This window comes from Saimiri boliviensis, chromosome 2, assembly GCF_048565385.1.
Source record: "Saimiri boliviensis isolate mSaiBol1 chromosome 2, mSaiBol1.pri, whole genome shotgun sequence".
Classification (NCBI taxonomy): Eukaryota; Metazoa; Chordata; class Mammalia; order Primates; family Cebidae; genus Saimiri; species Saimiri boliviensis.
The window spans coordinates 217,681,022-217,704,990 of record NC_133450.1 but is presented as its reverse complement, the minus strand read 5'-3'; the positions used below and the strand labels follow the sequence as shown (position 1 = coordinate 217,704,990).

Genomic DNA, 23,969 nt, shown 5'->3' with positions numbered 1-23,969 from the left:
CCAGGGCTCAAGCGATCCTCCCACCTCAGCCACCCAAGTAGCTGAGAATACAGGTGCCTGCCACCACACTTAGCTAATTTATTGGTGTGTGTATGGGTGGGGGGTGGTGGTTGGGGATTTACTGTATTTTTTTTACAGAGACGGGCTCCCCTGTGTTGCCCAGGCTGGTCTTGAACTTCTGGACTCAAGTGATCCTTCCACCTCAGCCTCCAAAAGTGCTGGGATTATAGGTGTGAGCCACAGCACCCTGCCAAAATCATTCTTTTTGGTGGTTGTTTGTGGGGACTAAAGTTGAAAGGAGAAGCAAGAGAGCATTTTCGTTTACTTTTCTTTATATACAGTATTTTTGTTTTCTAAGAGACTTGTATTATTTTCATAATTAAAAAGGAAAGAAACAAAAGATCTCCATGATAGATTGTAAAACGATTCCCTTCCCTGTATCCATGCTTGTTACTAGTTCCTTCCCACACTGCCCCTGGGCTGGGCTAATAGATTTGCTTTGGCCAGAGAGACAGTAGCAAACATGTTCCAAATACTTGAAAAGAAAAACTCATGAATTAATTGCTAAGAAAAATTTTAAAAAAGAAAGAAAAGAAAAATTCACATTAGAGCTTGTCATCTCCTGCTACTCTTATAAACTTATAACCAACCCCCATGTAAACAAACCCAAGCTAGTCCTGGACATATGAGAGAGGCCATAGAACATTAGCTGTCTGAGTTGCATGAGTGAGATCTGACTGAGACCGATAGAACTGTCCAGCTAAACTCAGCTCTAATTGCCTACTCACAAAATGATTAGCTAATAAATGGGTTTTGTTTTAAGCTCTGAATTTTGAAGTGGCCTGTTATGCAGTAAAAGTTAATTGATAAAGTCTCCAGTGGTAAAATCAGCACCTGCCCTTCTGCATTTTTACTGCTTAGTGAGATACCCAGATTGCTATTTATAAAAAGTAAGGAGAATGTAAGGGGGGGGGGAAGAAATATTTTTCACTGTCACAATACGTATACTGACTGTCAAAATATGTCAGTCCATGTACTAAGAGCTATGAAACCCATGAGTAAAGAACAGTTGGCCAGGTGTGGTGGCTCACATCTGTAATCCCAGCACTTTGGGAGGCCAAGGCAGGCTGATCATGAGGTCAAGAGATCGAGACCATCCTGGCCAACATAGTGAAGTCCTGTCTTTATGAAAAATACAAAAATTAGCTGGGCATGGTGGCACACGCTTGTAGACCCAGCTACTAGGGAGACTGAGGCAGGAGAATCGCTTCAACCTGGGAGATAGAGGTTGCAGTGAGCTGAGATTGCACCACTGCATTCCAGCCTGTGACAGAGCAAGACTCTGTCTCAAAAAAAATAAATAAATAAAATTCATTATGACAGACATGAAGAATTTTCTGGTGCTTAGTAGGTTTTTATATATCCATTGTTTCAGAATGTCAGAACCAAATTGCAGGATATGTGAAGGTCCCACCCTTATCCAGCTCAACAGACGCTAGATATAAACCTGGTCAACTAATTGTGCTAGGAGCTTCAGTCCATGTGTAGATCTAAGAGATTTGATTTATCCTCTCCCTTCCCCAAGAGACATACTCCAGGAAGAGGAGTTAACAGGCACAGAGCATGGGTAGATTATACCTTGTTGTAGAAAGGTTGAGTCAAATCCTCAAGTGGGCTTCTTCAAGAAACAAAAATAACACTGTCCTTACTCCTTCATACACACACATGCACACACACTTACAAGGGAATGAAAACGTTTTCTCAAGGCTCAGAAAATTATCTATAGCAGAAAGTAGAAGAAACTTTCAGAATATTGTCTTCTGCAGTAAAATGCCACAGATCATGGCTTCTGTGAAAGAACATAAAACTATAAGGAGCGAACAGGCTATGGATAAATAAAGCAAGGAAGACGTGCAGGAAAGCAAAAATGCAGTATCAGGATTGAAATTCACATCAAAGAAAACGGAGCTGATACTACTTAGACAAGATGGGGTGATGGGAATGGAGACTGATACTGTTAATACCTCAAAACATTGAGTTACTGATGTTCAGGAAGAACTGGAGATGATCTGTCAGTATCCTGAGAAAAATGATAAATATGAAGTCAAGAGAATGAAGATGATACAGGTGAAGAATTACCAATCTTTTTGTTGGAGAAATCAGAAAGTTGAAATAGGAAAAGTAAAGATGAAATAAAAAAAACATAGCATTTGGAAAACATCTAGGTAAGCAGATCAAGAGGACATACTCAGAAAACATGCTGGTTTTGGGGAAAAATTATTTGGAGACACACAGCTGCTGGCCAAGAAATAGCAGCTAAAAAGGAAATCATAAATTAGATGTCATAATATTACAGGCTTGGTGAACTACCAATGTGCACTGTACTGAGTTTATCTCAAGAAAAACATTTTAATAAAACATAGCAGTTTGACTTAGCCACAATGATAGGCCTTGTTTTGTGGCTTTCTCAGTGATACTTTTAAAGCAAACAGTTTCATTTTGAAACCTTTTTTGAGGTAGGGTCTTGTTGGACTGCAGTGGCACAATCATGGTTCACTGCAGCCTTGACCTCCTAGGCTCAGTTGATCCTCCCACCTCAGCCCCCCGAGTAGTTAGCACTACAGACCTGTGCCACTCATGCCTGGCTAATTTGTGTATTTTTTGTAGAGACAGGGTTTTGCCATGTTGCCTAGGCGGTCTTGGACTCCTAGACTCAAGTGATTGCCCTCCTTGGCCTCTCAAAGTGCTGGGATTACAGGCATCAGCCACTGCACTGACCTGTTATTTCTTATTTTGATAGCCCCAAAAATGGGCACAAGAAATTCTTTTTTTTTTTTTTTTAAATCTGAGATGGATTTTCACTCTGTTGCCCAGGCTGGAGTGCAGTAGCGTGATCCTGGCTCAGTGCAACCTCCACCTCCCAGGTTCAAGCAATTCTCCTGCCTCAGTCTCCCGAATAGCTGGGATTACAGGAGCCTTCCACCACACCCAGCTAATTTTTTACATTTTTTATTAGAAATGGAGTTTCCCCATGTTGGCCAGGCTGATCTCAAACTCCTGGCTTCAGGTGATCTGCCCGCCTCAGCCTCCCAAAGTGCTGGGGTTACAGGTGTAAGCTAATGTGCACAGCATGCCTGGCTAATTTTTAAAAAAATGTTTTCAAGAGACAAGGTCTCTCCATGTTGCCCAGGCTGGCCTTGAACTTCCGGGTTCAAGTGATCCTCCCATCTTAGCTTCCCAAACTGTTGAGATAACAGGCATGCGCCATCATGCCCAGCTACTTTTTTCTTAATGTATTTATTTAAAACTTCCTTTTAAAAGTAACATATCCATGTGTATACATGCACAATCATATGCTTATAAGTAGATAAATGAGGACTTTGTCAGAATGAAGGTCTAGGTCCCTTGGAATAGAAGTAGAGAAGACTTACTTTTGTGTTCTTTCAATTTTATACTATGTGTATCAATTACCAATTCAAAAAATAAATGAAACTATGACCTCGTAATTTAAAAAACATGGGTTTTACAAGGTGAAATAATATAAAATGGCTTACACTATGAAGTAGTATTCTCTAAAACATCCCTCTCACTGAGGGTTCTCATTTTTCATGGAGATGGAGTCTTGCTCTGTCATCAGGCTGGAGTTGAGTGGCGCTATCTTGGCTCACTGCAACCTCTGACTTCCTGGTTCAAGTGATTCTCCTTTCTCAGCCTCCCGAGTAGTTTGAATTACAGGCATGTGCCACCACACCTAGCTAATTTTTGTATTTTTAGTAGAGATGGGATTTCACCATGTTTGCCAGGTTGTTTTTAATCTCCTGACCTTGTAATCTGCCCGCCTTGGCCTCCCGAAGTTCTGGGATTACAGGTGTGAGTCACCATGCTTGGCCTGCAATCACTTTTGACTATTTCTAATTTTAGTTTTCCTGGTGTTTACGTCCATTTCTCAAGCTAATATATTTTTATCACTCTTTCTTGGTTTATCAATTTATACATTCTCCTTTGATATCCTGCCATAATAAATGAAGATTTCATTTACCTAAAAGCTACTCTTTTCCCGGCTGCATAGAAATAGTAGCCCTCATAAGAATAATAATAGCAACTAACATTTATGAGTGCTTACTATATGCCAGGCCTGTTTCAGATAATTCACATATACTGTCTAGTCCCCACCATACCCTCTGAATTTACATTACCACTAATCTCGGTTTTCCCGTTATTCATTTTATTTTATTTATTTATTTTTAAGACAGATACTCCCTTTGTTGCCCAAGCTGGAGTGCAGTGGTACAATGATGACTCATTGCAGCCTTGACTTCTTTGGCTGAAGCAGTCATCCTACCTCAACCCCCAAGACTACAAGCGTGCACCACCATGCCTGGCTAATTTTTGTATTTTTATAGAGGTGGGGTCTCACCATGTTTGTTAGACTGGTCTTGAACTCCTGTCCTCAGGTGATCTGCCCACCTCAGCCTCCCAAAGTGCTGGGATTACAGACGTGAGCCACTGTGGCTTGCCTCACCTCAAATTTCTATAAGGTTGTGTAGTTTACCAAGAACATTCAGCTTATTTAGTTATGTGAACTAAATAATAGATTTCCTTGTATAATTGAGGAAAGTTAAGCTTAAGTAAGGAAATTTATGTTTAAAACATGTTTCATTTTCCTACTAAACATTTGAGTGTTTTCTCTGTTTTAAATATTTTTGTAGACATTTTAGTTATAGGGAACAATATAAATACAGCCTGTACTTCTTTTCTTAATTGAGAATAGTGCTTGTGGTGGTTATAGCAGTGTGATTTAGACAGAGTGGAATTAGCACAAAGATAGACAGATAAACTTATGGAAAGGAGTAGGGGGCCCAGAAACAAAAACGTGTATTTTACTTGGCAATTGATAATCTTAAAATCTGCTGGTAGTACCTAGGTGTCATTGTACTGTTTGCTCTACTTTTGTATATGTTTGACATTTTCTGTCATAAAAAAAATAAGGCCGGGAGCAGTGGCTCACGCTTGTAATCTCAGCACTTTGGGAGGCCGAGGTGGGCAGATCATGAGGTCAGGAGTTTGAGACCAGCCTGACCAACATAGTGAAACCCCATCTCTACTAAAAATACAAAAATTAGCCAGATGTGGTGGCAGGCACCTGTAATCCCAGCTACTTAGAAGGCTGATGTGGGAGAGTCGCTTGAACTCAGGAGGCAGAGGTTTCAGTGAGCCAAGACCGCACCACTGCACTCCAGCCTGGGTGACAGAATGAGCTTCTGCCTCAAAAAATAAATAAATAAAATAAAAGATAGAACTTAAAAAGTAGAGATATCTTTCACAAAAATAAGGAAAATATGAGACCTTACGGTAATATGAACCAAGAAATATAAGACTTTTATGGAAAAAGTTATAAATGTGTTTAATGACAGTGTTTGGGAAAGAAATGCTATTGACAAAATTAGAAAAAATACAAATTTTCCAAATTGATTTCTAGGTTTATTCGGTTACCACTAGAACCCATTAAGGGGTGTGTGTGTGTGTGTGTGTGTGTGTGTGTGTGTGTGTGTGTGTGTGTTTATGTGTGTTTAAGTTTGCAGCTGAGTTTAAAATTTATATTCATATGTAAGTACAGGAAACAAGAATAGCCAAGGCACTCCCGATAAAGAGGAAATACGCTAGACTTATTAAGGCTATCATAATTAACAGAATGTTAATGAGAAAACGGAAAAGCCTTATTATGGAGCAAAGAGCTGAAAAATGAGCTTAGCGGAAAAGTTATGACATTCCAGTTCTATCATCAAAAAGGATATATATTTTTTAAAAATCGTTCAGACAAAACTCAATTTGGGTACATTAAAGAGTTAAATTTGAAGATCAAAACTTTAAATCTTGCAAAAGGTAATACTATTTTGTGGTGAGTTTCTTTAAGAATACAGAAAAAGCACTAACCATACAAATAAAGATCCATACATTTGAAAACTACTCATAATAAAAACACAATGAAGAAAAATGAGATGGCAAGTCATAAACCAGGATAAGAAATTAACCACACTATAGTCTGTGAATTTATTGCTCCTTTATTTTTATTTTTATTTTTTTTTTGAGATGGAGTTTTGCTCTTGTTACCCAGGCTGGAGTGCAATGGCACAATCTCAGCTCACTGCAACCTCTGCCTCCTGGATTCAGGCAATTCTCCTGCCTCAGCCTCCTGAGTAGCTGGGATTACAGGCACGCGCCACCATGCCCAGCTAATTTTTTGTATTTTTAGTAGAGACGGGGTTTCACCATGTTGACCAGGATGGTCTCCATCTCTTGACCTTGTGATCCACCTGCCTCGGCCTCCCAAAGTGCTGGGATTACAGGTGTGAGCCACCACGCCCGGCCTCTTTTATTTTTTTAAAATGGTAACTTCGATAGAACAAATCTTGTGAAATGTAGTTGACTCTATAATTTGAGGGGGGTGGGGCGTTGGGGAGAGATAGCATGGGGCGAAATGCCAGATATAGGTGATGGGGAGGAAGACAGCAAATCACACTGCCATGTGTGTACCTATGCAACAATCTTGCATGTTCTTCACATGTACCCCAAAACCTAAAATGCAATTAAAAAATAATAATAATTTGATTCAAGTTAGCTCTATGTACCAATAGCCATACCCCTAATTCTTTGAGACATGTCTATCTTCTGGACTTTATTAGAGATAACTTGAGTTTATTAGGTTTCTACAAGACAGCCAGATTCTTAAATTCCTTTCCTGAATTTATTTTGTCCCACTGAAAAAAGGTACTCTTCATCTATTCACAGACTTTAATAAAGTAGTTTTGCCCTGGAGGCCAGATGTGGTGGCTTAAACCTGTAATCCCAGCACTTTGGGAGGCTGAGGTGGATAGACCACGAGGTCAGGAGATTGAGACCATCCTGGCCAACATGGTGAAACGCTGTCTCTACTACAAATACAAAAATTAGCTGGGTGTGGTGGTGCATGCCTGTAATCCCAGCTACTCGGGAGGCTGAGGTTGGAGAATCACTTGAAACCGGAGGCAGAGGTTGAAGTAAGCCAAGGTCACGCCACTGTACTCCAGCCTGGTGACAGAGTGAGACTCCGTCTCGAAAAAAATAAAAAGAAGTTTTGCCCTGGAAGATGAGGCTGTTATGGATAGCATTTCTCAATTATATCTTTTACAGTTAAATATTAGTAATTGTATCTTTCAATCTTATAAGTTCTTGAATTTGTGAATTTTCTTTCTTTTCAACTCCACTTGCATTCGTTTAATGCAATTAATTCTTTTCTGAGTTCATCTTTTTCTTGTAGTATTTTAAGTGTAGCTAATAGCATCCAGGGCTAGCGGCATAGTGTTTCCCAACCTCTTTGTGTAAATCAACCAGTTGATTAATCATATTATCTCCTTTCTAGGTTTTCTCAGGCAAATACAGTGTTAGGACTGCATTATATAGATCGTTGTTTCCAGACTTGCTACTCAGTCGCAATTGCAAGTGTCACCTATGTTCCATGTTTGTTATGGCAATAATGGACTCCTGTTACCAATTTCTGGACTAGCTTTTCCTAAGTAAGGCTGCTGTAGCAACCCTCAAATTATAGTGCCTTCCTACAGTAGAGATTTATTTCTAGCTCCCATGTTAGCTACAAGTTGTCTAGGTTTTGCAGCTCTGTTAAATGTGCCTTACTCAGTGTTCCAGGCTGAAGAACAGCGCTATCTTTGTCTTAGGTCAGAAGGAAAACTGAAAATGCTGAACCACACAGTGCTCTTAATCTTCTCCTAAGATATGATATAAGAAACTTAACAATTATATTTCATTGGCCAAAGTAAGTTAATATGGCCAGGCCCAGTGTTTGTATGGTAGGGAGTATTTGTCTCTCAAAGATTGTACTGTAAGTCACCAGGTTCAAAGACGGATATATAGTTCCCTTATAGGGAGGGGATAGAATAGTGTAGAACAGTAATACCATCCGCATATCCATTTCTAGGTGTATTTTCTAAAGCAGTGTTCTTCAAACATTTAGCTAAGTTCCTAGCTGAAGGTAAACATTTGAAAGTTGTCAGTATATAAGTGAGTGTGAATAAGATCACCCAGGGTGAGGGAAGAGAGTGCTAGAAACCTCATGGGGGAGGCATCTGCAAAGAACACTAAGAACAGCCTGTCAAAAGTAGGGAGGAGAACAGGAAAAGAACATGTCCTGGACCCTAGTTGTAGAATTATTTCTGCTCCACGGTGTAACTTTGGTTTTAAAAGAAAGCCTGAATGCAAGCATTTTACATCTATCTGGGTTGTACCATCACAAGACTTAATTTTCAAATAGCATAAGAAGTTTAAAATTAATACATACTCATTTATTATTACAGAGATTTGCCACAATATGGACAGAAGCAGTGGCAGTCCTATTTTGGAAGAACTTTTGATGTTTACACGAAACTCTGGAAGTTCCAGCAGCAGCATCGGTAAATGAATTTTATAGTAAAGAAGAGTGAAGGCCTGTTTTTTACTAGTCACAGTTTTTGTTTTTGTTTTTGCTTTTTGAGATAGAGTTTCGCTCGTTACCCAGGCTGGCGTGCAATGGCGCGATCTTGGCTCCCTGCAACCTCCGCCTCCTGGGTTCAGGCAGTTCTCCTGCCTCAGCCTCCTGAGTAGCTGGGATTACAGGCACACGCCACCATGCCCAGCTAATTTTTTTGTAGTTCTAGTAGAGCTGGGGTTTCACCATGTTAACCAGGATGGTCTCGATCTCTTGACCTCGTGATCCACCCGCCTCGGACTCCCAAAGTGCTGGGATTACAGGCTTGAGCCACCGCGCCCAGCCCTAGTCACAGTTCTTATCTTTAGTACTTCAGTGCTTTTTATCTTGGTGCTTTTTCTTTTTTTTCACCAACAAAGCAAAGATAAATCTTGGTGCTTTTAAAATTACATATTTCATCTTCATAACCCAAATGAAAACAAATTTCTTTCTTTCCTAATTATTTAAGATTTTAAAATGTATGACCAGGCATGGTGGCTTATGCCTGTAATCCCATTACTTTGGTAGGCCAAGATGGGGGGATTGCTTGAGCTCAGGAGTTTGAGACCAACCTGGCAGCATGGTGAATCTTATCTCTACAAAATACAAAAAAATTAGCCAGTGCGGTGAGCTGAGATTGCACCACTGCACTCCAGTCTGGGCAACAGAGAGAGACTCTGTCTCAAAAAAAATAAATAAATAAAGATAAAAAAATAATAATAAAATAAGCCTGGGTACATGACTCGCAATTGTAATCCCAGCACTTTAGGAGACTGAGATGGGTGGATCACTTGAGGTCAGGAGTTCAAGCCCACCCTGGTTAACATGACCAAACCCCATCCCTACTAAAAATACAAAAATTAGTCGGGCATAGTGGTGCACACATATACTCCCAGCTACTTGGGAGGCTGAGGCAGGAAAATCGCTGGAACCACTAGGTGGAGGTTGCAGGGAGCCAAGATCATGCCACTGCACTCCTGCCTGGGCAACAGAGCCAGACTCCATCTCAAAAAAAAATAATGTTCTTGTTTGATTTTTTAAAAACAATATTATATGTGGAATGGTTCAGATGATCTAGAGTGTAGGAAGGATGATTTATTATTTCATTCTAAAATACATGTTGTTTACTGGCCAAAGTAGTTTCTTTTTATATTTCAACTTATAAATAGACATTTAATAAATGCTTTTTGAATTTAATGGAATGACTACATTGAAATCTCATGAAAAATGTATTAGCTTTGCTGAATTGAATCTTATTTTATCCTATTGAATTTACAGATTTGATTATTTTTGGAATGTACAGACCCTTATTTCTATTTTCTTGTATCCTATATAAACTAGACAAGTCTTGGATAACCGGTATGGCTTGAAGCGCTGGCAGATAGGAGAAATTGCTTCCAAGATTGGGCAGCTATACTACCATTATTAGTAAGTAAATTACACATGGAAAGAATAAAGTGTTGTCTGATTAAAACACAGCATACAGAAATATATATAGTATATTCATTGCTGGGTGTGAAAATGGTGAGTTATAAATGAAACCCTAGTAGTTTGGACCAGATTGATCAAGACAATGTCGTGCAATAACCTTCCATAATTAAAGTACTCTTTGTTTTAAAGGCATGCCTTCCAAACACTTCATTTGGTCAGACTCATTTATAACTTAAAAATTTGATCTTGGTCTTAGATAAATGATTAATACTAAAGGATTTATTGTTCTTACAGCTTCACTTGTCTTAATACTGTGCAGCATTATATAATAATTTGTGGGCTGGGTGCGGTAGCTCACGCCTGTAATCCCAGCACTTTGGGAGGCCGAGGTGGGTGGATCACGAGGTCAAGAGATCGAGACCATTCTGGTCAACATGGTGAAACCCCGTCTCTACTAAAAATACAAAAATTAGCTGGGCATGGTGGCGCATGCCTGTAGTCCCAGCTATTCAGGAGGCTGAGGCAGGAGAATTGCCTGAACCCAGGAGACGGAGGTTGCAGTGAGCCGAGATCACGCCATTGCACTCCAGCCTGGGTAACAAGAGCGAAACTCTGTCTCAAAAAAAAAAAACCATATATTATAATTTGTATGTATGAATGAATAATTTTCAGAAGGAAACTTTAAAAAACTTATACTTTCAGGATATGTTTGAAAGGTCACATGAGATAAATAAAGGTATTTTTATTATATCCTTAGAGCAATAACATCTGCATAGTCCTACCCCTGAGCTCAGAAAGCAAGAGAGGTCCTTTTAGGAATCTAAAACTCATTAACCTGAGGTGATAGCAGGTATACAATGAAAAAGGCTTGGACAATTTTTAATCTAAAAGGCAATAAAACAACCAGGCATGGTGGCTCACATCTGTAATCCTAGCACTTTGGGAGGCTGAGGCAGGTGAATCATCTGAGATTAGGAGTTTGAGACAAACCTGGGCAACATGGTGAAACCCCTTCTCTACTAAAAATACAAAAAATTAGCTGGGTGTGGTGGCGGGTGCCTATAATCCCAGCTACTTGGGAGGCTGAGGCCAGAGAATTGCTTGAACCTGGGAGGCAGAGGTTACAGGGAGCCAAGATCATGCCATTGACATTCCAGCCTGGGTAACAAGAGTGAAACTCTGTCTCAAAAAATAAAAAATTAAAAAAGAAAAGAAAAGAAAAAAAAACAATAAAACTTCTTCCATTTCCTGTATTTTGACATAACATCCCAAATTCCCACCATTAAAATTACTTTCTTGGGTAGAATATTTTCTTAAAAAGTCCCTTGTAAAAGTAGAAATGTTTTCTTGGGTAGAAATATTTTCTTAAAAAGTCTCTTGTAAAACATAATTTATTAACATCCCCTGAAGATGAATATGGATTAGTGCATTCCTCAGTTCTGTGAGAAAAAAAAAATGAAAAATAAAGAAATGGGCCAAAGGACTGTATGGATTTGAGGAAGTGAATTGGCCTGGTCCTGGGAGAGAAGGATTTCACTGATGGAATGCTGTTTGGAGAGTCCCTTCAAAGAATGAGGATAATGTATAATATGGGTTGGCATCAAAAAATGCTTGCCTTCAGGGAGGACATTTTTCAAAATTTTTCATTATTTTTTTTTTTATACATTTTAGGGTGATATGATGATTGCCTTGCTGATTCAAATTTAGGACAGTCATTTCCACCTGCCCCCAGACACAGAGGAATACAGTAGTATAGAAGAAGTATGTATCATGGTGAAGAGTCTCTGACACTGTCGTATTTAAAAATATTTTTTTTCTCATAGCTTACGCACATCAGAAACCAGCTATCTGAATGAGGCTTTTTCCTTCTATTCTGCAATCAGACAGAGATCATATTATTCTCAAGTCAATAAAGAGGACAGGTATGTATCTGCTACACTTTTAGAAAGGTGAGGATAGAACTTTAATTACTCTGCATGGAAATTGTGCAGAAAAGCATACATTTGTTTATAACTTGTAATCACTTACCAGGCTTTATGGAGTGCCTGCTGTGTAGTAGCCCTTCGAAAGCATAGAGAAGTGTATACTACCTATGCGATAAATATCAAAGATGTTGTAACAAACGTCATAATGCCTAAGGAGAGTTGGGTTATTGTTTTACAGGAGATTGGCTTCAGATAGATTTAATAGAAAAGAAATGACTCCAAAGCGAAGCTTAGTTACTAACATTTATTGTTTAGCCTGTGTAATCTTAATTCATATCTCTTCATAAGTCTGGTGACAGCTGTCACGTAGGATCAGGGAATAGCCTGCTGATGCAATTTGAATTTTCTTTTCTTTTTTCTTTTTCTTTTGGAGACAAAGTGTCGCTCTGTTGCCCAGGCTGGAGTGCAGTGGTGCAATCTCGGCTCACTGCAACTTCTGCCTCCTGGGTTCAAGCAATTCTTCTGTCTTAGCATCCCAAGTAGCTGGGATTACAGGTGTGTGCCACCATACCTACCTAAGGTTTTTTTTATTTTTTAGTAGAGATGCGGTTTCACCGTGTTGGCCGGGCTGATCTCCAGCTCTTGACCTCAGGTGATCCACCCACCTCAGCCTCCCAAAGTGCTGGGTTATAGGCATTAGCCACCGCACCTGGCCTGGATTGTGATTTTATTAGTTCCAGATGAGTATGGAATTGTGAAGAAATAAGAGGTCTGCTGGAGAATCTTTCTTGCTAGCATTCTGGGATTTGTTGGGTGAGAAAGTTCAGGCACAGAAGGTCTGAATAGTCTCTCTACTCCCAGCAACAGAACTCACAGTTTTTATATAGTGAAAAGATTATATTCTCTTAGCAATGGAAGAAAACAGTTTTGACACGTTTTTCTCGAGAACACTTTGTGGTTGACTGTTGTAAGCTTTCCAGCTAAACAGTGACATTTTGGGGAAAGCCCCACTCTTGTAAATCTCCTGAATTCCCTTGCATGTCTTGGTCAGACTTGTCTAGGGGCGTTTGCATGGCATATGTAGGGGTGTTGATGATGGAGTGTACATTTGCCATATCTTTCTTTCATCCCCTTACATCAGAAGTTCCATCAGTTACTTTTCCCTTAGGTTGTTCTGTAGTTTGCTTCACATAGTTTCACTACAGATATATTTCCTCCAACCCTAAGTAAAAAAAAAAAAAAAAAAAAAGAAAAAGAAATTCATGCTATACTATTTGTCTTCATTCTTGGCGAGATAAATTATATCTTAAAAAATGCAAGGCCGGGTGCGGTGGCTCAAGCCTGTAATCCCAGCACTTTGAGAGGCCGAGGCGGGTGGATCACGAGGTCAAGAGATCGAGACCATCCTGGTCAACATGGTGAAACCCCGTCTCTAGTAAAAATACAAAAAAAAATGAGCTGGGCATGGTGGCACATGCCTGTAATCCCAGCTACTCAGGAGGCTGAGGCAGGAGAATTGCCTGAACCCAGGAGGCGGAGGTTGCGGTGAGCCAAGATTGCGCCATTGCACTCCAGCCTGGGTAACAAGAGCGAAACTCCGTCTCAAAAAAAAAAAAAAAAATGCAAAAGAGCTATGTAACATTTTATCAGCATTAAGAATACATATAAACCGAGAACTATTTTAAGCAATAGCAAAACACCTTGTATAATTTACTTTTCTCCATTTTCTAATTTGACAAAGGGAAATTGTCTTTAATCTTGCCACCCAACGGTTTGATGTATTGCCATAAATGTATGCCTTAATAACAAACATCAAATTCGAATCGTTTTCCTGTGCAGTCTCCTAGAGCAGGGCATATTATTTAGAAGTAGCATTATTTGGAATCAGGATGTTAGAATTAAAGGACAATTCCGGGATACAAAACCTTGACCTTGCTGTATGTGCTTAGGAGGGGCTTTGTTCAGTGGGTAGGTTGTTTCTTAGTTCACACAGGGTAAGAGTGCCAGTCAAGATTGCAATCAGCAACAGCTGCTAAAATCAACAGCCAGGAGAGAAAACCAAGTAAGGAAGTATTCCACAATTTCACAGTTCATTTAAAAGGCAAAAGTCTTCACTCCTCAAAAGGAACAAGTTCTCTCTGCACTGTCTCGGCAGCTAAGGATTATGTCGAGACCAGAAGGAATAAGTAGTTTGTTCCAGCAATCTCAAGGTTAGTGTCTGTCACTAAGCATAGACCACTCTCAGAACATTTCATTCCATGGGCCCATCCTACTTAGGAGAGGAGATATTGCCATACAGCCACTCCTCCTAGGAGCTGCACACCTCAATTCTTTTGCAGATGGCCAAAGCTGAACTGGTTGTATATGGAGAAGGTGAAGATTCTCAATACCCAGGAGGCTGTGGGGAGATGTTACAGTTAGCCACCTTGAAGAACAGAGTTTCTTCAGCAAATGTGTAGTTAAAGAGTCTGTATCTTAAAGTAGCGAGCCTAGCAGGTTGGACAAGGAATTCTGGAGTTTAGAAGTTTGTTAAGAGCTTAAAAAAACTTAATAAAAAGTTCAATTTTACATTTGTATTGGAAAAAACAATTCTGTCACCACTTACGTTGATGTTGTTGACATGTCAACATGTCATTTATTGTTCAAAAGAAACATAGAATACGTCGTCTGCTTGTTATTATTTTTAGAAAAATAATTTTAAAGAGTATAAGGAGAATGTGTAACTTCAGAAGAGGTAGAGGGGGAAACTGAGTAATAAAATTATGATCATTACAATGGAAGGCAGGAAAGGAAAATAAACTCCGTTTATGTTGATGTCAACGTAAGTGGTGACAGTATTTTTTTCAGTGGGAAATATGAATGTAAATTGAAGGCTTTAGCACTTTGTAATGGTGCTGATGATAAAGAGGGCTTGATGTGGACCCTTCCAGTGAGGGTCACACTTTTTTTTCTGCAGCTTGGTATGGAGTCAGTTGGTGGGCTGTGGGTTGTGGTTCAGTTTATCGGGCTTGATTGAGGTGGCCTCTCGTGTATGAGTGGGCAGCACTGACGCATTCATCTGTGCTTTGCTGCAGTTCATCACAGTGGCTTCTGAAATAGAAAGCACCCACCCACTTCTGTATGCTTATTGAATATAAGGATCAGCTAACTATGGCCTGCTTGCATGCCAAATTGGGCCTTTGGCCTGTTTTTATACTGTGTGACAGTTTAGAATTTTTTTTTTTTTTTTACATTTTCAAAGGGTTGTAAAAAGGGAAAAGATGAATGCTACAGGCACCAAATGTGGCCTGCAATGCTTAAAATATTTACCATCTGGCCCTTTACAGAAAGTTTGCTGATTGTATAATCCACAATATAGATTCATAAAACCTATTCTTAATCAAAAAAGTAACAGAATTAAGTCATTCATATTTCAGATTTGAATTGACATCATTCTTCTACTAATTTTTTTTGTTTTGAATTCCGCTTTCAACATGTGTTAGGCTAGATGACCTAAAATACTAAATATGTAGAAATGCTGGATAAAATAAGACAATCATCTTTTAAATGGAAAACTTAGTTGTTAAGAAAGTAAGAAGTTCCTAATTCATTTTCCCATTGCTGCGGTGACCTTGGATTGGGGGCAATTGGTTGGGGTGACATAAAAGAGCAAAGAAGAAGAAAATTGAAACTACAAGGGGAAGGTATGATATATAAGAAGGACTGATAAGAAAAAATTATCCTCTTGTATCCTAAAACATGAACTTGATGGGACAGTTATCATCTTAACAATGGCTGATTGACATTATTAAAATAAAATGGAGCCAAATCTGTATAGCAATAATATGAAAGAAGAAAGGGGATAAAGAATTAAACCAATCTAATAAGATCCATTTATTGTTCAGAAGAAACATACAGTAAGTAAAGTTTACTTATTAATATTTTAAGAAAACTGTAAGAAGAATGTGTAACTTCAGAAGAGGTGGAGGGGGAAAGTGAGTAACAAAGTTATGATCATTACTTTGAAAGGCAGGAAAGAAAACTTCAGAAGAGGTGGAGGGGGAAAGTGAGTAACAAAGTTATGATCATTACTTATGAAAGGCAGGAAAGGAAAATAAACTCCAAATAGTGTTAAGTAGCACAAAATAATAATATAGAAACATATCCAAGTCATAGTAAGTAAAAGTAATCTGAACTTCCCAGTTAAAAGACAGAGATTAGCCGGGCGCGGTGGCTCAAGCCTGTAATCCCAGCACTTTGGGAGGCTGAGGCGGGTGGATCACGAGGTCAAGAGATCGAGACCATCCTGGTCAACATGGTGAAACCCCGTCTCTACTAAAGATACAAAAAAATTAGCTGTGCATGGTGGCACGTGCCTGTAATCCCAGCTACTCAGGAGGCTGAGGCAGGAGAATTGCTTGAACCCAGGAGGCGGAGGTTGCGGTGAGCCGAGATCGTGCCATTGCACTCCAGCCTGGGTAACAAGAGCGAAACTCCGTCTCAAAAAAAAAAAAAAAAAAAAAAAAAAAGACAGAGATTATCAGTATGCCTCTTAGAAAAACCCAATAATACACTTTTTTTTTTTTTTTTTTTGAGACAGTTTCACTCTTGTTGCCCAGGCTGGAGTACAGTGGCGCAATTTCGGCTCACCACAACCTCTGCCTCCTGGGTTCAAGCCATTCTCCTGCCTCAGCCTCCTGAGTAGCTGATTACAGGCATGTGCCACCATGCCCGGCTAATTATTTGTATTTTTAGTAGAGACAGGGCCTCTCATGTTGGTCAGGCTGGTCTAGAACTCCTGACTTCAGATGGTCTGCCCACCTTGGCCTCCCAAAGTGCTGGGATTAGGCATGAGCCACTGTGCCTGGCATAATACACTGTTTTCAAGAGACTCTTTAAGGCCAAGAGTGGTGGCTCACACCTGTTATCCCAACACTTTGAGTGTCTTAAGATGGGAGGATCGCTTGAGACTAGGAGTTTGAGACCAGTCTGGGAAACATAGCAAGACGTGGTTTCTACAAAAAATGAAAATAAAAAAATTAGCCAGGTGTGGTGGCACACTCCTGCCATCCTAGTAATTGAGGCTGAGGTAAGAGGATTGCTTGAGCCCAGGAGTTTGAGGCTGCAGTGATTTATGATGATGCCACTGTACTTCAGCCTGGGAAATAGGGCAAGACTCAGTCTCTTTAAAAAAAAAAAAATCCTTCAAAGATGTAAGGTGGACAGAGAAAGATAAATGAGACAGCTACTAAGGGGAAGAAATATGTATACTGTGTGTATTTAAGGTAGAAAGTATTATTGAGGATAGAGGTTTACTCTGTAATAATAAAAGGAACAATTCAGGAAAATATAAAAATCATAAACTTAGGTATACCTAATAACATAGCATTATAATAAAGCAAAATGATTTTTTAAAGTGGAGAAATTAATAAGTGATCGAATGTACATTGGAATTTTTGATATATGATATTTAGTAATTTATATATCAAGAAGACAAGAAATTACAAGATTTGAGTAACAGTTTTTCCCGTGTGCCTAAAATTGTGTACAACAATAACAGAATATATGTTATTTTCAATATATGAAAATTTGTGAAATTAACTGATACTTGCCACAACACAAGTTTAATACAAGGTTCAATAAAGTATATGATGTCTAACCATGGTACGATTTCATTAAAAACAAAAATAACACATAATTTAAAAAAATCAGTAGCTGCATGTGCAGCCCATCTACTCACAAGGCTGAGGCCATAAGATTGCTTGAACCCAGGAGTTCAAGTCCAGCCTGGGTAACATAGCAAGACTCTATCACTTAAACAAAAAAATCAATAAGTTGGTCAGTGAGTTAAGAGGATTGCTTGAATCCAGGAGTTCAAGTCCAGCCTGGGCAACATAGCAAGACTCTTAAGTTGGTCAATCAGTAGACACATTTCTAATTAACTCACGGATCAAAATAATTTTTAATAACTTTTATTATGGAAAATATTGAACATATACAAAAAATATACTGTTGTGAAGCTATTGTATTTGTGATGTAGGATATGGAAAGCAGGAGGAGAAATCAGGTTTGAATTGATAATTGGTAAGTATAAAGTGTTATGTGTGAACAGATAAAATACATTGTAAGGGGCACTTAATAAGTTAAAGGATGCCTATTGTTACTCCTAGCAACCACTTAAAGAACAGTAACAAAGAAGTAGTATAACTAAGAAGCCAATAGGTGATAGAAAACAGAAACTAGAAAATACTTGATTAACCAAAAAGAAAGCAAAACAGCAACACAGCAAAAGAAGGAGCAAATAGGAGCAGTGAGGTGGTAGATATAAATCTAGCCAAAGCAATAATGACATTAAATATAATTGGTCTAAACATATCAAGTAAAAGGCACAGAGATATTCAAAGTGGACAGAAAAACAGGACCCAAGTATATACTGCCCACAAAAGATGTGAATTTAAATAAAAAGACATAGATAATTGAAAGAAGGATGAAAAAAGATACAACACACAAACAGTAAACATGAAAAAGTTGGCTTGATTATATTAATAACAGAAAAGTAAGATTTTAAGAAATGAATGTTCTTCTTGGAATGCCTCTCACCTCATGTTTTCCTGCCTGTAGTCTTCCACTCTTTCTTATATTCTCTTTTTTTTTTTTTCTTTGAAACGGAGTCTCTTTCTGGAGCCCAGGCTGTAGTGCAGTGGTCTGATCTTGGTTCACTGCAACCTCCGCCTCCCGGGTTCAACAGATTCTCCTGCCTCAGCCTCCCGAGTAGCTGGGATCACAGGCGTCAGCCAGCATGCCTGGCTAATTTTTCTATTTTTAGTATATACAGGGTTTTGCCATGTTGGCTAGGCTGATCTTGAACTCCTGACCTTGTGATTGCCCACCTCGACCTCCCAAAGTGTTGGGATTACAGGCATGAGCCGCCTCACCTGGTCCTTGTATTCTTAAACATTTGTTATTTTCTCTAGGAAACCTTTTCTCACTCAAGATCTAGACCTGTGGGTTCAAATAGCATTCTTTATTTCTTCTATCATTATGTTATTCCATTGTGTTTTAAGCATTTATCTCTCTCCTGTATATTTTAAATACTTTTCTGTCTGTAAGATCTGTGAAGAAGGGAATATCTAGTTTTTTTACAATTGTACTTTTAGCGCTTACCATAGTACCTGATGCACATAAGTTCTCAATAAATATTTGTTGAATGAATGAATATATTAGTAAACAACTTAGTAAGAAATATGTTCAAAAAGTTTATATGGCTATGCGTGGAAATGTTTATATTTGTGCAAAAAAGGATGGAAAAGGTTTTAAAAGCCATAAAAAAAATTGGGAAAATCAAAAAGCATTCTTTTCTTTAATCTAATGAGTAATTTTTCATTTATCTTCCATAGACCTGAATTGGTAGTTAAGAAGTTACGATATTATGCAAGATTTATAGTAGTTTGTCTTCTTCTCAACAAAATGGATGTTGTAAAGGATCTGGTAAAGGTAAATGCACTTTAAAATAGTTAAAATTCTAATCTCTAATTGTATATGGATAGTCTTATTTTTTAAAACTAGATTTTAGGTTAAAATAATTTTGATATATCAAAATAATTACAACATTTAAAGTGTACCAACTTATGACAAGGATAATGATAAAAAATTTTCCAACTCTTTTCATATTACAAATACACTAATCTGAGATAATTATCTTGATTCCTTGCTTTTGTCCTTTCTACGTGTTTTACATCAAAGCTCATCAGTGGACAGCTGGAATGCAAACAAACAAAAATACTTAGTTTAAGAGAAAATAATTGAAATATTATGTCAAGGAAAAGCACATAACACTTTACAAAGGTACTGGGAATGATTTTAGTTTTCCCCCCACTTTAAAGCTTCTGTATCAAGTCTCTCCTTCATTAACGCAGGTGATTAAGAGTTAACTGTCTTCAGATCACAGGATACCTGTAACCATTGCATATTAAATTATGGTTGCACTCTGTACTCAATAGGTTTAATGGCATACTTAATTTTGTTTCAAGTACAACATACCAATTGGTTTTTTGGGGTTTGTTTGTTTTGCCCAGCTGGCATATTTATTGGCATTAACATAAGACTGTTCCCTTTCCAGCACTAGGAAGCCATGCCCAAAGTGTGTCCCTCTGCCCCATTTCTGCGAAAAGTCTCAGGCCTTAGCAGTAGCCTGAGCTGTCCCCAGGGCTGTGAGTTGCTGAATATTCTGGCTCATCATTTCCATGACAGCCTGTTTCATGGCGTGCTTCTCCTGGAGAGCTGGTTGGATTTTCTCCATCTGCTTAGTTAGAACACCTGTCTTCCTCTTGAAGAAGTCCTTGGCATCCTCAGCTGTCTTCTCTACATAGTACTGAGTTCCCACATCACTGAGCACGTGTTCCACGTCATGTAGCTTCCCAGGGACATATATGAAGCTCATCAGTGGGATGAGTAATTCTTTCCACTTGTTGCTCTTGTTCAGCACGTTCAGACAGTCCTTGGCTTCCACATACTTGGTCTGTACCACTTTGGGCTGGGTAGTGGATGTGGACAGGAACTCCACTTCCTGGTCCAGCTGGTTCTTGAGCATTTCTAGATGTGGCAGATTCAGTTCTGTGATGTTAATCGCCTGCTCCATGTTGGGAAGAAGGACTAACGAAAAGCTGTTTGTTTGTTTTGAGACAAGGTCTTACTCTGTCACCCAGGCTGGAGTGCAGTGGCACAATCTTGTCTCACTGCAACCTCTGCCTCCTGGGCTCAAGCCATCCTCTTACCTTAGCTTCCTGAGTAGCTGGGATCATAGGCTTAAGCCACTACTCCTAGCTAATTTTTGTGTTCTTGTAGAGACAGGGTTTCACCTTGTTGCCCAGGTTGGTCTTGTACTCACGAGTTCAAGCAATCTACCAGCCTTGGCCTCCCGAAGTGCTGGGATTATAGACATGAGCCACCATACCCAGCTCAACATGCCAGTTTTGACAAGGCCACCAGAAGTAGCTCTCCGTACTCCTTTTCTACTTTCCTTTATACTCAGTTGCCATTAAAAATATTTCCAAAAAAACTGTATAATATAAATCCAAATAGAGCCAGGAAGTATTTTTAGAAATATATAATTTTTTTTTTTTTTTTTTTTTTTGAGATGGAATTTCGCTCTTGTTACCCTGGCTGGAGTGCAATGGCACAATCTCGGCTCACCGCAACCTCTGCCTCCTGAGTTCAGGCAATTCTCCTGCCTCAGCCTCCTGAGTAGCTGGGATTACAGGCACGTGCCACCATGCCCAGCTAATTTTTTTTGTGTGTTTTCAGTAGAGACAGGGTTTCACCATGTTGACCAGGATGGTCTCGATCTCTTGACCTCGTGATCCACCTGCCTTGGCCTCCCAAAGTGCTGGGATTACAGGCGTGAGCCACCACGCCCGGCCTAGAAATATATAATTTTCTGTAGTGATAGGGTCTCACTACGTTGCCTAGACTGGCCTAGAAATCCTGGCCTCAAATGATCCTCCCATGTCTACTACCCAAAAGGCTGGGATTATGGGTGTGAGACACTGCATCCAGCCTCATTTTTTTTTTTTTAATGCTAAAGTTTTGAATTTGTCTTTTCTGATTTTTCATTAATTAATGTATTGCTGATGTAGTACTGAGAGGAAATAGATCTCTGTGAAGACTTCATTTGGTGGGTATTATTCTGAAGTTTGTGACTTTTGAAGAAAATTTATGTAGTTTTCATCTTTGTTTTTGGTTATAATCAGGACTATGTATTGATAATCAAATTTTGTAAGTATGTTAGTTTTATCAGCAGAATGGTTCTATATGGCTGTGTATTTTTATGGGTTTTTTAATAACCTTTTTTGTGATATTTTTTAAATCAGGAATTGTCAGATGAAATTGAAGATTATACTCACCGATTTAATACTGAAGATCAAGTGGAATGGAACTTGGTGCTTCAAGAAGTAGCAGCTTTCATTGAGGTCAGTTTTAGTAAGAAAAATCATAATTATTGGCCAAGTATGGTGGCTCATCCCTGTAATCCCAGCACTTTGGGAGGCCCAGGTGGGTGGATCACCTGAGGTCAGGAGTTTGAGACAAGTCTGGCCGATATGGTGAAACCCCGTCTCAACTGAAAATACAAAAAAATTAGCTGGGTGTGATGGTGCCTGTAATCCCAGCTACTTGGGAGGCTGAGGCAGGAGAATCGCTTGAACCTGGGAGGCGTAGGTTGAGCCGAGATCGATCCACTGGATTCCAGCCTGGGCAACAAGAATGAAACTCATCTCAAAAAAAAGAAAGAAAAATCATAATTATAGATAAATAAATGACCATGTAGTTTATGTTTTCGTTGTGTCTATATGTCAAGAAGAAGGAATAACTTATTATATTGATAGTCTTAGCCATCTGTTAACTTCTTATTGCTTTTTTCTTTAGGCGGACCCTGTAATGGTATTAAATGATGATAATACCATTGTTATCACATCAAATCGCCTTGCTGAAACAGGAGCCCCATTGCTGGAACAGGGCATGATTGTGGGACAATTATCTCTGGCTGATGCACTCATTATTGGTAATTGTAATAATCAGGTAAAGAATTGTGAAGGGAATATGCTTAAAATTCACTGTGAAAAAAATTGATGATCACAGAATTGTTTTCTTATAAATATCCTAACATCTACGTGTGAGGAAATGGCTGATTAAATCATGCTCTGTGCATATCTGGAATATATTACAGATATTTAAATAGAAAGAATTTTTAATAACCTAGGAAGATACTCCTGATACAATAAATGAAAATAAACTTGCCATGGAGCCATGTAAGCAGAATTATTTCATATATGTTAAAATGTCTATGTGTATACACATAGGATAAAGACTAGGAAGAAATTTTACAAATATGTAAGTTTTATCTCTGAGTAGCCAAATTATAGGTGATTTTTATTTTATTTTTTACGACACTCTAAAGTTTCAAAAATTTCTGGCCAGGCGCCGTGGCTCATGTCTTTAATCCCAGCGCTTTGGGAGGCCAAGGCGGGCAGATCACCTGAGGTCAGGAGTTCAAGACCATTCTGGCCAACATGGTGAAACCCTGTCTCTACAAAAACACACAAAAAATTAGCCGGGCATGATGTCAGGTACCTGTAATCCCAGCTACTGGGGCAGCTGAGGCAGGAGAATCGCTTGAACCTGGGAGGCGGAGGTTGCAGTGAGCCAAGATCATACCACTGTACTTCAGCCTGGGCAACAGAATGAGACTCTGTCTCCAAGAAAACTTAAAAAAAAAAAAAAAAAAGTTTCCAAATGTCTATATATTACTTTCCAATCAAGCAAAAAGATATGAGGAGGAGTTGGTGTTTTTTGTTTGTTTGTTTGATTTTTTGAGACAGAGTCTTGCTCTGTTACCCAGGTTGGAGTACAGTGGCACAGTCTTGGCTCACTGCAACCTTTGTCTCCCAGGTTCAAGCAATTCTCCTACCTCAGCCTCCCGAGTAGCTGGGATTACAGGCACATACCACCACATCTGGCTAATTTTTGTATTTTTAGTACAGACAGGGTATCATCATATTGGCCAGGTTGGTCTTGAACTTCTGACCTCAAGTGATCCTCCTGTCTCAGCTTCTCAAAGTGTTGGGATTACAAATGTGAGCCACTGCACCCAGCCGCAGGTTGTTTTTGTGTAAATTTGTTAAAAGTAAATTTCAAATGTTTTTGAATGGCAGAATAGCCCCATGATGTTGCGATTTAACACACTGGAAATGAAATTTACTGAAAATTATGGGATGTTGAAAAAGTCACCAGTAAATACATTTTTCTATATGTTTTTTAACAAGTTTAATTTTGGATCCTATCCTAGCATCTGTCAATCATTTTTGTTATTGTTACATTTTTCTGGTATTTCTCCATTTTTGGCTTTTATGACCATTATTTTGCAAATGTCTACATTACAATTTTAAAAACTAGTGTATGAGTATACTAAATGGAAAAATTTTGAAACATATTTATGTTTTGTATAGTTATATTATCTGAAGGCTTGGTATTTTTCTCACTTTTTTTTTTAATTCAAAGAAAATTTTTCTAATCAGAAAAATATAAATTAAAAGCAAATGAGATATCACTAACCCAGTTGACTAAAAACAAAAGAGACCAAG

At 38.8% G+C, this 23,969-nt stretch overlaps 1 protein-coding gene and 1 pseudogene across 6 annotated transcripts in view; one reads left to right on the top strand and one right to left on the bottom strand.

Annotated features, from left to right (window-relative positions):
- SCAI (suppressor of cancer cell invasion) overlaps positions 1 to 23,969 on the top strand; it is a 198,912-nt gene that overhangs the window by 110,886 nt on the left and 64,057 nt on the right. For all 6 annotated transcript variants that reach the window (XR_012516677.1, XM_074395333.1, XM_074395332.1 and 3 more), the window contains 6 exons: positions 8,349 to 8,444; positions 9,839 to 9,925; positions 11,752 to 11,850; positions 19,230 to 19,326; positions 21,702 to 21,800; positions 22,255 to 22,407. Coding sequence is in view for 5 of the 6 variants with exons in the window: in XM_074395333.1 (XP_074251434.1) it covers positions 8,349 to 8,444; positions 9,839 to 9,925; positions 11,752 to 11,850; positions 19,230 to 19,326; positions 21,702 to 21,800; positions 22,255 to 22,407 (631 nt within the window). In the remaining variant the exon portion in view is untranslated. The remainder of the gene's footprint in view (positions 1 to 8,348; positions 8,445 to 9,838; positions 9,926 to 11,751; positions 11,851 to 19,229; positions 19,327 to 21,701; positions 21,801 to 22,254; positions 22,408 to 23,969) is intronic.
- On the bottom strand, positions 20,006 to 20,485 carry LOC101051569 (prefoldin subunit 5 pseudogene; annotated as a pseudogene).